The sequence below is a fragment of the Nipponia nippon genome, unplaced genomic scaffold (assembly GCF_047370975.1).
Source record: "Nipponia nippon isolate SJK-2023a ecotype South Korea unplaced genomic scaffold, ASM4737097v1 scaffold_24, whole genome shotgun sequence".
In the NCBI taxonomy this organism is placed as follows: domain Eukaryota; kingdom Metazoa; phylum Chordata; class Aves; order Pelecaniformes; family Threskiornithidae; genus Nipponia; species Nipponia nippon.
This window is the reverse complement of record NW_028262341.1, coordinates 7,276,631-7,289,396: the sequence shown is the minus strand read 5'-3', so window position 1 is coordinate 7,289,396 and position 12,766 is coordinate 7,276,631. Positions and strand designations below refer to the sequence as shown.

The window sequence follows — 12,766 nt, the reverse complement described above, 5'->3', positions numbered from 1 at the left end:
GAAGCCTTTGATAGAGCTGCTGAAGAGAGCATCTTTCTCCCAAAGCTTTTTAGCTGTAGATTTGAAGAGCAACTTGCTAAATTATAAGATTAGAAACTAAGAATGAAATAAACCATGTATTTAGCTGCAGTATTTCCTTGTTTGACAGCTGTTTTTAGAAAGATGTGTTTTCAACAATTGCCTGTTCAAAAATGCTCCTTTTTTAGAATGGAAGCAAAACTTAATTCTGCTGAGTTTTTAAATTTTCTTTTCATTTATTACAGAAACGGCTTTTGAGTTCTGATTTTGTCAGTCCTCTGATGAACAAAAAGCAGAGGATATCTCACCTGACCAGTCGAGTCCAGCCATCGTTCACTGGCCACTTGCCTCCCTCCAGCGAGAAAGTCGCTGCCACCCCTCCTCCACCTCCCCCGCCCTCCGCCGCCGCGACTCCCGCTCCTCTGCCGCTGCCTCCCACACTCCTTCCCACTTCCAACCCTCCTCAAACTGCTAGCTCCAGCTCCCCCAGCACCCCTGAGGGGCGGGGGACACAAGACCTGCCAGTGGACAGCTTCAGTCAAAATAGCAGTAGCATCTATGAGGACCAGCAACAAAAATATACCTCTCAGACTCCTTTGGGAATCCCAGTGCCTGCCGCGGTGCAGGTGGAGCCTCCCAAGCCCGCAGGTGAGAAGCATGCGGTGTTGCACCAAAAGCCCAAGAAGGTAAAAGAGCAAAAGAAGAAGGATGAAAGTAAAATGCAGGACACTACAAGTGCGAGCGAGGAGGAGGAGAAAGACCTTCAAAAAGAAGAAACTGCCAAGCTGAAAAAATCCTCCCATTTGGATTCAGGTGAAGGTATTAATACGCTGCTTTTCCTAACTATTATATGGGTAACTGTGGTGAAAAGGGACCAGTAAAACCAGGAACTGGAAATGCAAATGCTCTATTTTTTCCCTTGCTATATATAAAGTGCCTTGCTGTTATCCCTACTTTATGGTCCTGAAGAATCAATGTGGTTTTTTTTTTTTTTCTACCATTGCATTACATTGTAACTGTTAGTTTAAAAAAAAACCAAACAAGACAAAACAAAACCAACAAAAACCAGAAGCTGCACTTGTTCTGCTGCAACCTTAGCTAAAATTAGGTTCATTTTTAAGACTGCTCAGTCAATAGTACAAAAATCACTAGAACAAAGAAATCTTAAATGGATTGCTGTTGGACAGCAAGTGGTTACAAGGAAGAGCTAGTACTAGAAAAACACAAGGAATGGATTTTTTTTTTTTACTTGATTTCCAGTAAACTGCCAGTGTGCTGAAACTCACTCCCTGTTTTCCATCAGCAAATTTTAAAGTCTGTACGCTGAAAATAAAAACCTGTCACATATACTTATTGCATACTAGTTTGCTGAAGCACATAGATCAGACATAAATGTCTTTCATCGTGTGTCATAACGCGAGGTTCATTGAACTCTGCCTTTTCATGGAAAGTCTAAAACCTACATAAACTGGCATGTGGTTTACTAAAATTTTGGTTTGAACTGTGCTCTGTGCTCCTCTCCATCATAGCTGCAGAACTTACGACTTCAAAAGATGTCACACACACACACACAAAACAGGGCAGAGCTCAGTTCCTTTGTTAAATCTGTGTGTTGTCTAATTTCAGAGGTTTGACTCGCAAATTAGAAGTCAGGTTTAGCCCTTTCCTATCACAGCCCAAAGGCATCTTTAGAGTATGCAGCGTGCCTCTTTGAAGTGGCTTGTGCTTGTAGATAAAGGGTGCTTTTAGATGGTCCTTTCACATTTACCCTGGACATACTACACAGTGCCCACATGGCTTGGGATTGCTTTGAAAATACTGATGCTTGAATTTATAAACAATGGACTGAGCTGTGCCAGCAAATGCACTTGAATTTTTGGTAATGAAATGCTCGCAGCAAAACTGTTCACATAAGTTGTATTGTGCATGCTGTGACTATGAATATTACTGTTTGCATTTCTCTCAAATTTTGTTCCCACTTTTACAGTTCTTTTTATACTCCTGATATACCATGTAATAATTTTAATATTAAAAGCAAAAGAATTGAGTAGAAGATCACATCATAGCTCTTTTCTCTCCCTATGACTTAAAGCTCAGATAACTTAGAGATCGGCAAGAATGGCTGAGCTTTAGCTGAAATACTGTGTTTAAACAGTGGCAATGTGAGAATAATGAATATAAAGGATTGTGTGTGTTTTAAGCTTGCCACAAAGCCCCAGATGAAAAGCAGAGAGAAATTACCAAGATACTGAATGTTCCTTCCTGTTCCAGCTACCTTTTTTTATGGTCACTATTTTTCTTATTTATCAAAAAGATAGGGAGCTCTTGAAATATTCCCTTAAAAAGAGGGATTAGAGATTAAGTGTACTGTGCTTTCATAATGCCATTTAAAAGAGCAATTTACAAGTGCAAATAACTTTCAAATCCAGTATTGCCACGTAAATGAGGAGCAAGTCTTTGTTGCAGGTTATTGAAGCCTGAATGCCAGTAACCCCTATGCAATGATATTGACTTTCCTGCTTAGAAGAGCACTGAAATTACATCTAACTTTGGATATCTGTAATTGGCAGAGAAGGAGGGCTAAAACCATGGCACAAAAAGAACTTCAGCTTTCTACTCTATTTCTTGCTAGAACCTGGATGTTCATATATCTATCTGTCTACCAAGCTGTCTTCTTTTGTGCAGCTACATCTGCTGCTGCATAACGAATTGCCACGCAGATGCCACATCATGTCTTCAAATAAGAAAAGCCCACCTCGGGTTAATACTGCAGTAGCGCAGAGCCTGTAGAATGAAGTAGCCATGCCCTCTTTCTAAACCCCACTACTGCCTACTGTGGAGAAGGTCATGTGAGCCCTATAGTTAACTCACAACAAGCTCGATAAGTAATTTACTGTGAGAATAAAACTCTAAAGGATTTTTTCAAGCCCATCAGGTTGGTATTGTTTGGCTATATTAAAAACCTGTTTATCACAAGTGTCAAAATTCTGCTTTTCTGTAGGAGTTAAAGAAACTTGCACTGCCTCCACAGATCCTCCTTCATTAACAAGTGGACAACCAGACTACTTCATGTGAGTAAAGTAACAATTAGGAGTCTCTTGCCACTTATTGAAGCAGTTGAGAAATCGCCTATAAAAACTCTGATTTGGCTACAAAATTTAAAATTTACTAAAATGTAATTTTAGAATAATGACAAGTTCCTTTAAGTCACCCAGCTGCCTTATTTGAGTACCTGCAAGTTTTAAACTCTGAGGTTGTCCCTTAATTATTACGAGGGGAAAAGAAGTGTTAAAAAGAATTTTTAATATGCTTTAGAAGAAGACTTAAAACATTTAATTTCATTCTTCTTCAAGAACACAATAAAAAAGGAATATGAACGTGCACTGTTTTCTTTTCAGAGGTGAGGCAATACAGGAGGAAAGCTGAATTCTAAAATACTGAATACATAAATTTGAACATCTTTCCTGTGTTTTCACTGCTTAGTACATCTAAGATGGAAAGGCAGGGAGGGAAGATAGCAGGCTTTAAAGTCTATCGTTACAAAGCATATATATGAGCTACCAGGAGTTAACCATCAAGGTTATTTCTAAAGCTTTGATGTGAAGTGGCCACTGACTAACTTGAAGCTAAAGCAAAATATCCAATTTCACCATAGAATAACAGACCAAAGAGCTAGAGAAAACAGAAAAACCTCAATTCAAATTTTCAATTTTAGCTGCTTAATTTTCACTACAAAGCAAGATAAAAATGCATTAAACTTGCATGGGAAATGTTACGTATCTGCAATGACTGGCATATTGCATTCTATAAAATTACAGTTAAATTTTATCAGTAAGTTTAGTTTTAGCTCCTTAACAAGTTTTCACACGTCAGATTAACATGCCCAAAAGTTAAAATTTACCTGCTATATAAAAATTTTTCATCCGTGACAAGTATTAAAGAACTTGCTTTAAAACGAAATAGCTGTAATAACAGAATAATGTGGTTGCCTAAATAATTTTTTATAATACTAAAAATTTTCTATCAGGAGGATTTTTCTCTACTGTTGTAAAACAGAAATAGCTTCTGCAAATGCCCAGTGTCTGGATTTTTTGCCCACTGTTTTACTGCTGGCCTTTTTTTAAAAATGTGAAAGTCAAAGGAGGCTGCAGTGGAATAACTGGAATAACTTGATCAGTGCAACTTGAATTTCTAATAAAATGCTTTTTTTGTGGGGGGATGGGCACGGTGGGGAGCAATCTAAAACTCTTTCCTCAGTTGAAGGATGAGTTTATGCTAAGAGCTGAAATGAGTGCCACGATAGGTAAAGCCAGGATGAGCCAGGCACTTCCTAGCAGTTCAATTGTGCTGTGTCAGCCGCAGCAGTGGCGCTGAGCACCTTTGTCGTATTTGCAGTGCAAGAGGGGAGGGAGAAGTCTGTTAAAACACTGCGAATTGCCAGGTTCACCGACTTCTGTCACAGGAGTAACATCAGGAAGGGAGGTCAGGGCTCCTGGTGCATCTTCCATCTGCGTTGAAGCAGATGGCATGGTAGCACCCTGCATCATATTTAATACAGTAAGTGATGCTCCACGGAAAGACTGAAAGTAAGTCTGGCCCTGCAGGGAAGTAGTTTAGTGTTTCCTGTGTTAGGCTGAGAACTCAAACCTACATTTAATTCCCAGCCTCTGCTGGGTGAAAACAGGCAGATTCAGCTCTTTGCTGTCTGCTTCCCAATATGCTGAGAGCAGTGATACTAAGAAGTTAAGATGTATGGTTATTTGATATAATCTAATATTAAAGTTGGATGCCAATAGCCATTGCTAAAAGTTTAAAAAAAAAAATAAAAAGCCTTCATGCAAGATTTCATAAAGTGGGTTTAGTTCTGATTAGGAGTAAAAACTTCAATGAAGAATTTTCTGTGAAAGGAACAACCTCTGGAACAATCTCACAGATAATCTATTGGCCATGGTGTCCTGGAAAAAAATTAGGTCATGCTGATCATTACAAAGATTGAAACCTGAGAGCACCTGCAATGTGACGCAGTTTAAAGGACTTTGATAGTTTATTCCAGCTTCTCTTCCTGTCTCTAAGTGCTACATAATTTATGAGTATAATCACAGCTTTAGCATAAAGATACATTCCATCTTAATGTAAAGATTATGAGAGTAAAGGAACTCAAGCTTTTTATGCAAACTTTAAGCAAAAGCTAGAAAAACAAAACAGATTCACATTTCTCCTCACTTCTACTCTCGTTTCTTCCCTCTCCACACACTCATGTTGCCAGCGCTTTGCTTGGCTCTTCTTCTGTGCTAGGACTCTTGCTGTGGATGTATTTGTGCATAAGCCAGTATTCCACACTATCACTTCACAGGTACCTCCCAAAATGTTGAAGGGCGTCTTTAGATTTCTATTAAAAACTGTCTAGTACTCTAATCAGGAGCATCTGGCCTGGGATACATCACTGACAGAAGTTGTCATTTGTATTGGCACTGACTTTCAACTTGTTAAATTTTTACTGCTTGTTAAAATTAATCTAACCGTGGTTTGAAGTCTTCGTCCCCATGTGGAGGTGCCTGTGTCATCCAAAGATAACCAGGTCTTTAGGCTAGGAAGACCAGAAGTATTGGTGTGACAGCGGTGGGAAATGGTGTCTCTTACTCACATTGCCGCTTCATCTTGCACTTGCATAATGAGCTTGTTAAATCCGCTCATGTTGATTTGAGGGAGAGGGGAATGAAGGAAGTTTCAATTGCATCAGCAGCTTTAAGCATTTATGGGTTTTGCCCTCCTTAGGAGGTGATATGATGGGCTGTTTTTAGTTTCGGACTTCTCTGCAGTTTGTTTTTGTTGCTGTATTGCAACTGCCTTAATTGAATGGACAACAATGGAACTGGCGTTCAATAAAATAATGAAATTTTATTATTAACTATGCTTTGTTGTTAGATAGGCACAAACGTAGCCAAAAAACTAAACTGCATCCAACCCCATAAATGTAGCCCCTTCGGAAAATGTAATGAAAATTAATTTTCAAAAGTAAATATAACTTAATTAACCTGTCCCTTCATAGGAAGAGATCATAATCTAGCAGTTTCTCTTCTCTCACTGAAGCTGATGTGTTTATTGGTCGTCCTATATTTGAATGATTGCTGATGTTTTTTAAGTATGCTATACTTTTTTTGTGCAGCTTCTGAATAAAAACTCTAAAAAGTAAAATACTAGCAAATAACAGTTACAAAAATATGGTAGATTTCTGTAATGATCTAAATGCATTCTCTTGGAGCACATGTGCTTACATGTAGAAGCAAAGTCAGTCACATAGTTAACTGACTTAAAGCTTGGGTGTCTATGCTTGATATTCACTATGAATGTCCTTGGTGTAAAATTGCATGTGTGTTTATTTTTCCATTAGAAAATATATAGCTATAGTCTCATATGAGCAACGCCAGAGTTACAAGGATGACTTCAATGCAGAGTATGATGAATACAGGAACTTGCATGCTCGGATAGAGAGTATCACCAGGAGATTCATGAAGCTTGATGCACAACGAAAGCTTCTTTCTCCAGGGTCCAAAGAATATCAGGTACAGAAGGAAAAAATTGTGAAGATTGTGTTTCATCTTCCTCTTATCCCTTCCCAAAGTCCACATTTTCAGCACAGGCAGACTCTTCAGTATGTTTATCTATTAAATGATATTGACGTGGTTTTAAAAGACTTACTGGGTTCAAGTCTGAGGCTGAGTAACCAGTTGCGTAGCTGGAGGTATCAGACTGGCTCAGGCTTTGCTGACCGCCTCAGCATCCTGGCGAGGTGAGGGGGTGCTCTTGCACAGATTAAGGAGATGATGGGAAGCGCATGGAGACCACTAGCTGTAATCCCAAGGCTTTCCTGACCCTCTTATTTCCCGTGATTTTATACACTTAACTAAACCTGCAGCCACAACTTGCTCCTCTTCGAGGTGGCTGATCCTAGCTACGATTTTAGCTGAGAAGGGTGTTAAAAAGCTGATATTGTAGCTTTCCAGCCTGGACTTCTCTGATTTGGACATAGAAATTCCACATGGTCAATATCATAATTCTTTAATTCTGTGTACATGCTGAGGATTTTTGGTTGCTTTTATTTAGTTTTTGCCCAGATCGCAAATGTATTGGTGAGCAGAAGGAGTATTTTAAAATCCCTGGTACTGCTCAATCAGACAAAGGGAAACCCTGCAGAATTTGCATATGTGCTCAGACCCTACATGGGCTAGCTCTGATTTTTGTAGCTTGACAAAACCGTGCAAAAAGTTGTTCAGTCCTCAAACTCCACCTGTTTGAGCTGTCTGTGAACGCACAGCAGTGTGAGCAGCTTCTCAAAGGGAATCTTCAAACAAATGCTCCTTTTTTCACCTGTTTACAGGTTTAATTGCAGATCTTGGGTGATATGGGGGGTTGGGGGTTTATTTTTGTAATGTGGGAGTGTGGTGTGGCTCATGGATAAGAAAGTATCTTGAGTAAAACTGAGTGTATTTTCAGTATTTTACATAAACTTGCATTTGCTGGTAGTAGTGAAATGTTCTTCATATTGTCTTCATGTTTTTTTTTTCTTGAAGATCCTTCATGAGGAAGTCTTAGAAGAGTATCGAAAGGTAAAACAGGTATGTGTAACACCAGATTTGTGGGAGGTAGTAATCACTGAGACTGGCTCAAGGGTATTCTTAACCAAAGGACATGAAATACTAAAATTTGCAGAAATGTTTTGATTCCCTAATTTTCTTTTTATCATATCTTTACAGTCTAGCCCCAACTACTATGAAGAGAAGTACAGATGCGAGTATCTCCACAACAAGCTGTCTCATATTAAGAGACTAATAGGGGAATTTGACCAACGGCAAGCAGAGTCATGGCACTAGGTCTTCTGCCTCGACCAGGACATGTGAATGAACTGAAGCTTATTTATTTAAAACTTAAGATTAGTTGCTCTTAGATTCTAAAAGTTAGTATCAAACTTTTGCGTTACAGAAGTTTCAGTATTAGCAAACTTAAGTTAATTACTTTTGTTGTTGTTGATGTTGCTTATATGCGTATTTGAAGCTGCTTTCTCTGGTCCTTTCTTTTCTTCAAGACTTATGTTTGTCCATTGAAATAATTTTATCAGTAGATGCTGGGGACCCAGTACTTCTGCTATGAAGTTGTGCACATTTTAAGAAAATGTTGTAGCAAATTGAAATGCTTTGGGATAAATATAAGGCTGTTTTCTGACCTTTCTTGTTAATGCAAACTCTTTGCCTTAAATGGTAGAAGGTTTAGAAATTTGCACAAAATAAAAAAAAAAAATCACATTGTTTTGGAGGGTTAAAGAGGCATGTATATGTGCTGTATACAGCCCATTTTGTTACAACAAAAACTCACCCCTGCAACTTAAACCCCCCATTGCAGTGGTTGCCTTAAGGTGTTTGCTTGTGTATATTTAGTGTAGTTAAATTATTAGCTACACTGCTTCCCACTTTGCTGAAGCACCCGGGAAGCACTACATGGCCTACCAGTGTCTGGAAGTGCGTGCTTGTACTGTGTGTGTGCAAGAATGTGTGGGTGTGAGCATGTGTGATGGGAAAAAAGAAAAAAAAAAGCTGCTACTCTATGTAGGCCAAACGCTCAGGTTAAAACAACTGACGAGTGTTGCTGTAGGTTTTTCCTATAGAATTGCTACTTCTGTTGTGGAAGATGAGAGCATTTCCATTTCAATAGTTTGTCAGCTTTAATAATATTGGGGAAATTGATACTTTGCAAAAATGAAACAGATATATAGTTTTTGGGCGAGATTATAAAATTAAACATGTAGGTTACCTATTTATATACTACTATAAAGTATTTTTTGAAGAGAGATATGCAAAGAAGCTATTGCCTACATGAAATATATATTTAAAGATTTTTGTCCTGGGTGCCAGGAATATAACAAAGAACAGATGTATTTAACTATAAAATACTGTGATCACCAAACAGCACAAACTTTCATTTCATGCAGTTTTTTGGTTTATTTTGATGTAAACCGTTTCTTATTTTATCATGTGAAAACACAGGTTATTTGGTCAAAATTGAGCAAAATCTTTGTGTGTCTTACTGTGTTTGTCTTTTCGAAATGCTGCCAATTGAAAAGGGAAGCATTATGTTTACAAATCTGATTTTAGAATTTTTGCCAAAATGTTGGTAGTATCGCTAGTAGACTTTGTCTCCAGCATGAAAAAAAACTGTTGTGTATCACTGTAAACCAGAAAATGTCTGATTGCCAGAAGACATGCATTCAGGTAAATGGGAGCAATTGAATTCTTGCCTTAAATTTGTGGGTTCAAAATGTTACATTCATGAAGATGGAATAGCAAGCAACATGAATCCCTTTCTGTTGCATGACAATGATATTTGTGTCACCTACTCGAGACTAGGTTGACTTTGGATGCCTTGGATTAGCACAGTTGTTTTCAACTCCACATTTCAAATGGCAAAATGAAGAGAAGACTTCTTCCTTCTGATTAAGAGCTGCATTCATCTGGGTTTAACGGCTGAATTCAGTCCTGAGCGGACACACACAGTAATGCCCAGGTATAAATGCAGGGGCTGTTAAATTCACTGCAGTTCTGCAGCGGCACTGGGTGTTTAGCTTTCAACCTAGAAACAAAGTGGCTGTTCAGATTAAAATAATGTGAAGTTCCTGATATTGGGACCTATTTCGGCAGTTCTGTGCTCTTTGTCTAAACTGTGTGCCTGGATCTGACGTTAACTGCCATTATGGGACACACAATGCTGCTACAACTGTCTCAATGTGTTGCGATCATTCGTAGTGCTATCACTGTATAACTGAGGCCCAGTGCAATTAATTGATTCCCACCACCACCTTCTACCATTGACCTGTATTCGCATGCATCTTCTGGTTTACAGGCTGTGTATGTGTTGCAGCTGGAGGTTAGTGCTACTTCAGAGGTCCAGCACTGCATATCATCATCAGACCTGACAAGCTACTGTAAAGGCCTTAATTGAAGGTTTTGCCCATTTGCATTGAGCATTTCTGAAGCCTTGCAAGTATACCCAACAGCCTCTGTATTGCAGAATAGTGCTGTAAATCTACATATCTCTTGTTTCCCTGGAGTTGACATTCCTGTTCAGCAAATGTTGAGCGCCCACTGAAGTGGGGCCTCTGACTGTATTATTGCCTTTCCTGTAAAACTGGCCTACTCACTCAGACAAACAAACATTGCCCATGGTGGCATCTTGGCTGGGGTTACACTACTACAAATCTGAAGCAAATGATTGATGTAGAGAAGGGGCAACAGTGCACGTCTCCTTCGTGGAAACTGTGAATCTCACTACAGTTTATAAAAAAATTGAAAGGGAGGCAATAGCCCTTTTCAGCTGGCTGAAAAAAACATAGGTTAGGAGGACTGGTTTCCAATCTTGCTGGGGTTTGAGTGAGAAAAATTGTGCCCAAAGTAATTTTTTTTTTTTTTAATTGTAGATATGGTCTAAACTGTCACTTGAAGCAGCTCACTTGACTGCTTTTAAGTCTTCAGTTCACCTTGTCAGTTATCAAAAAAAAAAAAAAAAAGGCAATCAAATCTTTTGGAAGTGTTTTGTAAAACACGTAGACATAAGTTACTTCAACAGTTTTTAAACAGAAATTGGGTTAAAGTGTTGATATTGTAACTTTGCTCATTTGTTAGCTTTTTTAAAATAGTACTGTTACAACCAGTCTTTCTAGATACATAAATGTTGATTCATGCAAAGACCTATGGCTCCTTTGAAGTATTGTCCTTTTTATAAGTTTACTATAATTTGTTTGTGTACCTGATGGGGGAGGGATGTGGCCAGCAATTCCATAACCTTCTTTTGGGGAAGGATATGAAATTGGTCAAGGGAGGACAATATATGGGAGCAGGAAGGCTTAAAACAGGGCTGTCTGTCCCCCTTTCTGACTTTGAGAGTGTTTTACAACTTTTTCAATTGTTTCCATACAAACTGTGTTAAGACTCTGTACGTGAAACATCCTGGGGCATTTTGTGAATGAACACTTGAGCCATTGTTGCCCCTCTGTTCTACATCAATTTAAGTTCAATAAAATGTTACCTTTGCAGTCCTGAGTCTCTGGTCTCTCCTTGTCTGGGGGCACGGGGGTCCTCCTGCGTCTCTGCAGTGAAGCAGCGCAACGAACGCTGCCGTGGGGACTGCTGCTTTACTGTGGGAGCGCAGGGTGGAGTCTGCTGATGTGCAAGGGTCGCGTCAGTGGTACGTTGCCTCGCCATAACGTCCTCCTGCTAATTTACGAAGCACGTGAGAGTGCTGCTGTCAAGTGTAGATAGAGACATGAGAAAGATGTGCATTAAACGATTGCCAGTGAACAGGAGGTGATTTGTTCTGGCTTGTTTGAGCGAGCATGCTGCTTTAGTCAGAGCTGAAAGCAAGCGTATTTAAGCGTTTTCCTTGTAGGTTGTCCTCTGTTTCTGAAGACTGTCCATCTTTTTACCTCAAGTTTAATCTTACCTCCATGACTTCCCTTTCCTACACTGGTGGATGACCCATGTCGGACATGCCTTGTCTTCTGGTGCTGGGGCCAATTTCTAACCTAAAAGAGCAAAATGTTCACATGTTAAATTGCATTTCTTGTTTTTCTTACTCTTCCGAGTTTTGGACTCCTGTCTGTGCTTCTTTATTACAAAACACAAGGCATCGTCCTGACAAAACACTTTGATATCCAGCAAATTTAAGCATCTGGGAAGCTGTTGTAGGCCACAGGGTTTTTCCCCTGCCAATAGGTGCACCACCATGCAGTGATGGACGCAGCAGCACCATCTCAGGTCTGGCTGTTAGCTGAATCGCCACGGCTTTCTCTTCAACAGAAATTGGGTATCTGTTGCTCGCTAACCATTGCTACAAGATGGTTGCATCACTCTCAACAGTTAATTGTTGGTTGTAAATATGAAACTGATGGATGGATAAGGGTTTTGCAAGCAGATATCCTTATTCCGGTTCACATTTCACTGTGCCCATAAACTGTTTTAGGATGTGTGATTTCCACATACGTAACAGGCCCATACATTTCTGGCTGTCATTTTGATCCAGATCCCTAAAAACCAAGCCAAAACCAAAACAACACCTCCCAAAACAGAAAAAAAACCCAAAAAACCAAAACAAACCACCCACTCTTTTTAAAAGCCTAAAAAGTTACCAATCCACTAAGTTATAGTTGCCTCAAAGGTGTAAAACTGCTATACATCCCTATTAAAAATCAGTTTTTAAGTACCAAGCTGTTGGTTTCCATTAAAAAATACTTTCTACACCTGAGGGTTAGCCTGCATTTGCACAACAGGTCAGTGCTGCGAGAGCTGTAGCCATCAGTAGGCTCTGCACAGCCTGGATCTAACTCTTCTAGCTCCCGAACTCCAAGTGCTCCTCTAGCATGTGTATTTCTATACAGCTTTCTATTTCAGCCCTAGTCCTGAAGCAAGTTTACATTTTCCTGAAAGCTATGTTGAACAGGTATAGGAATAATGATGTTTTTCATTTAAACAAAGCCTTATGCAGAAGGATTAGCAGCGCAGCAGAAAGCAAAGGGCTAGGAGCGGTACGAGGGTCAAAACTCAGCCGTGCCTGGCTGCCCAGCTCGGTGCTGGTCACACATCCCGGCACTGAGGTCCTTGACCCTCGTTCTTCACTGACTTGGTGGCCAGCTGGGCATTTTCACTGAGATGTACGGGTGGGCTTGCGTCATCTCCTAAGGTGCCAAAAGCATCTCCATTAGAAC

The 12,766-nt window shown here is 39.6% G+C and overlaps 1 protein-coding gene across 4 annotated transcripts in view; it reads left to right on the top strand.

Annotated features, from left to right (window-relative positions):
* The window catches only part of ELL2 (elongation factor for RNA polymerase II 2), a 44,353-nt gene extending 33,255 nt beyond the window's left edge, over nucleotides 1-11,098 (top strand). For 3 of the 4 annotated variants that reach the window (XM_087761427.1, XM_087761424.1, XM_087761428.1), the window contains 5 exons: nucleotides 264-837; nucleotides 3,020-3,089; nucleotides 6,410-6,581; nucleotides 7,590-7,634; nucleotides 7,773-11,098. In XM_087761427.1, coding sequence (XP_087617553.1) covers nucleotides 264-837; nucleotides 3,020-3,089; nucleotides 6,410-6,581; nucleotides 7,590-7,634; nucleotides 7,773-7,889 — 978 coding nt within the window. In that variant the 3' untranslated portion in view covers nucleotides 7,890-11,098. The remainder of the gene's footprint in view (nucleotides 1-263; nucleotides 838-3,019; nucleotides 3,090-6,409; nucleotides 6,582-7,589; nucleotides 7,635-7,772) is intronic. The other variant, XM_087761425.1, reaches the window with a different exon arrangement.
* The last annotated feature ends 1,668 nt before the right edge of the window (nucleotides 11,099-12,766 follow it).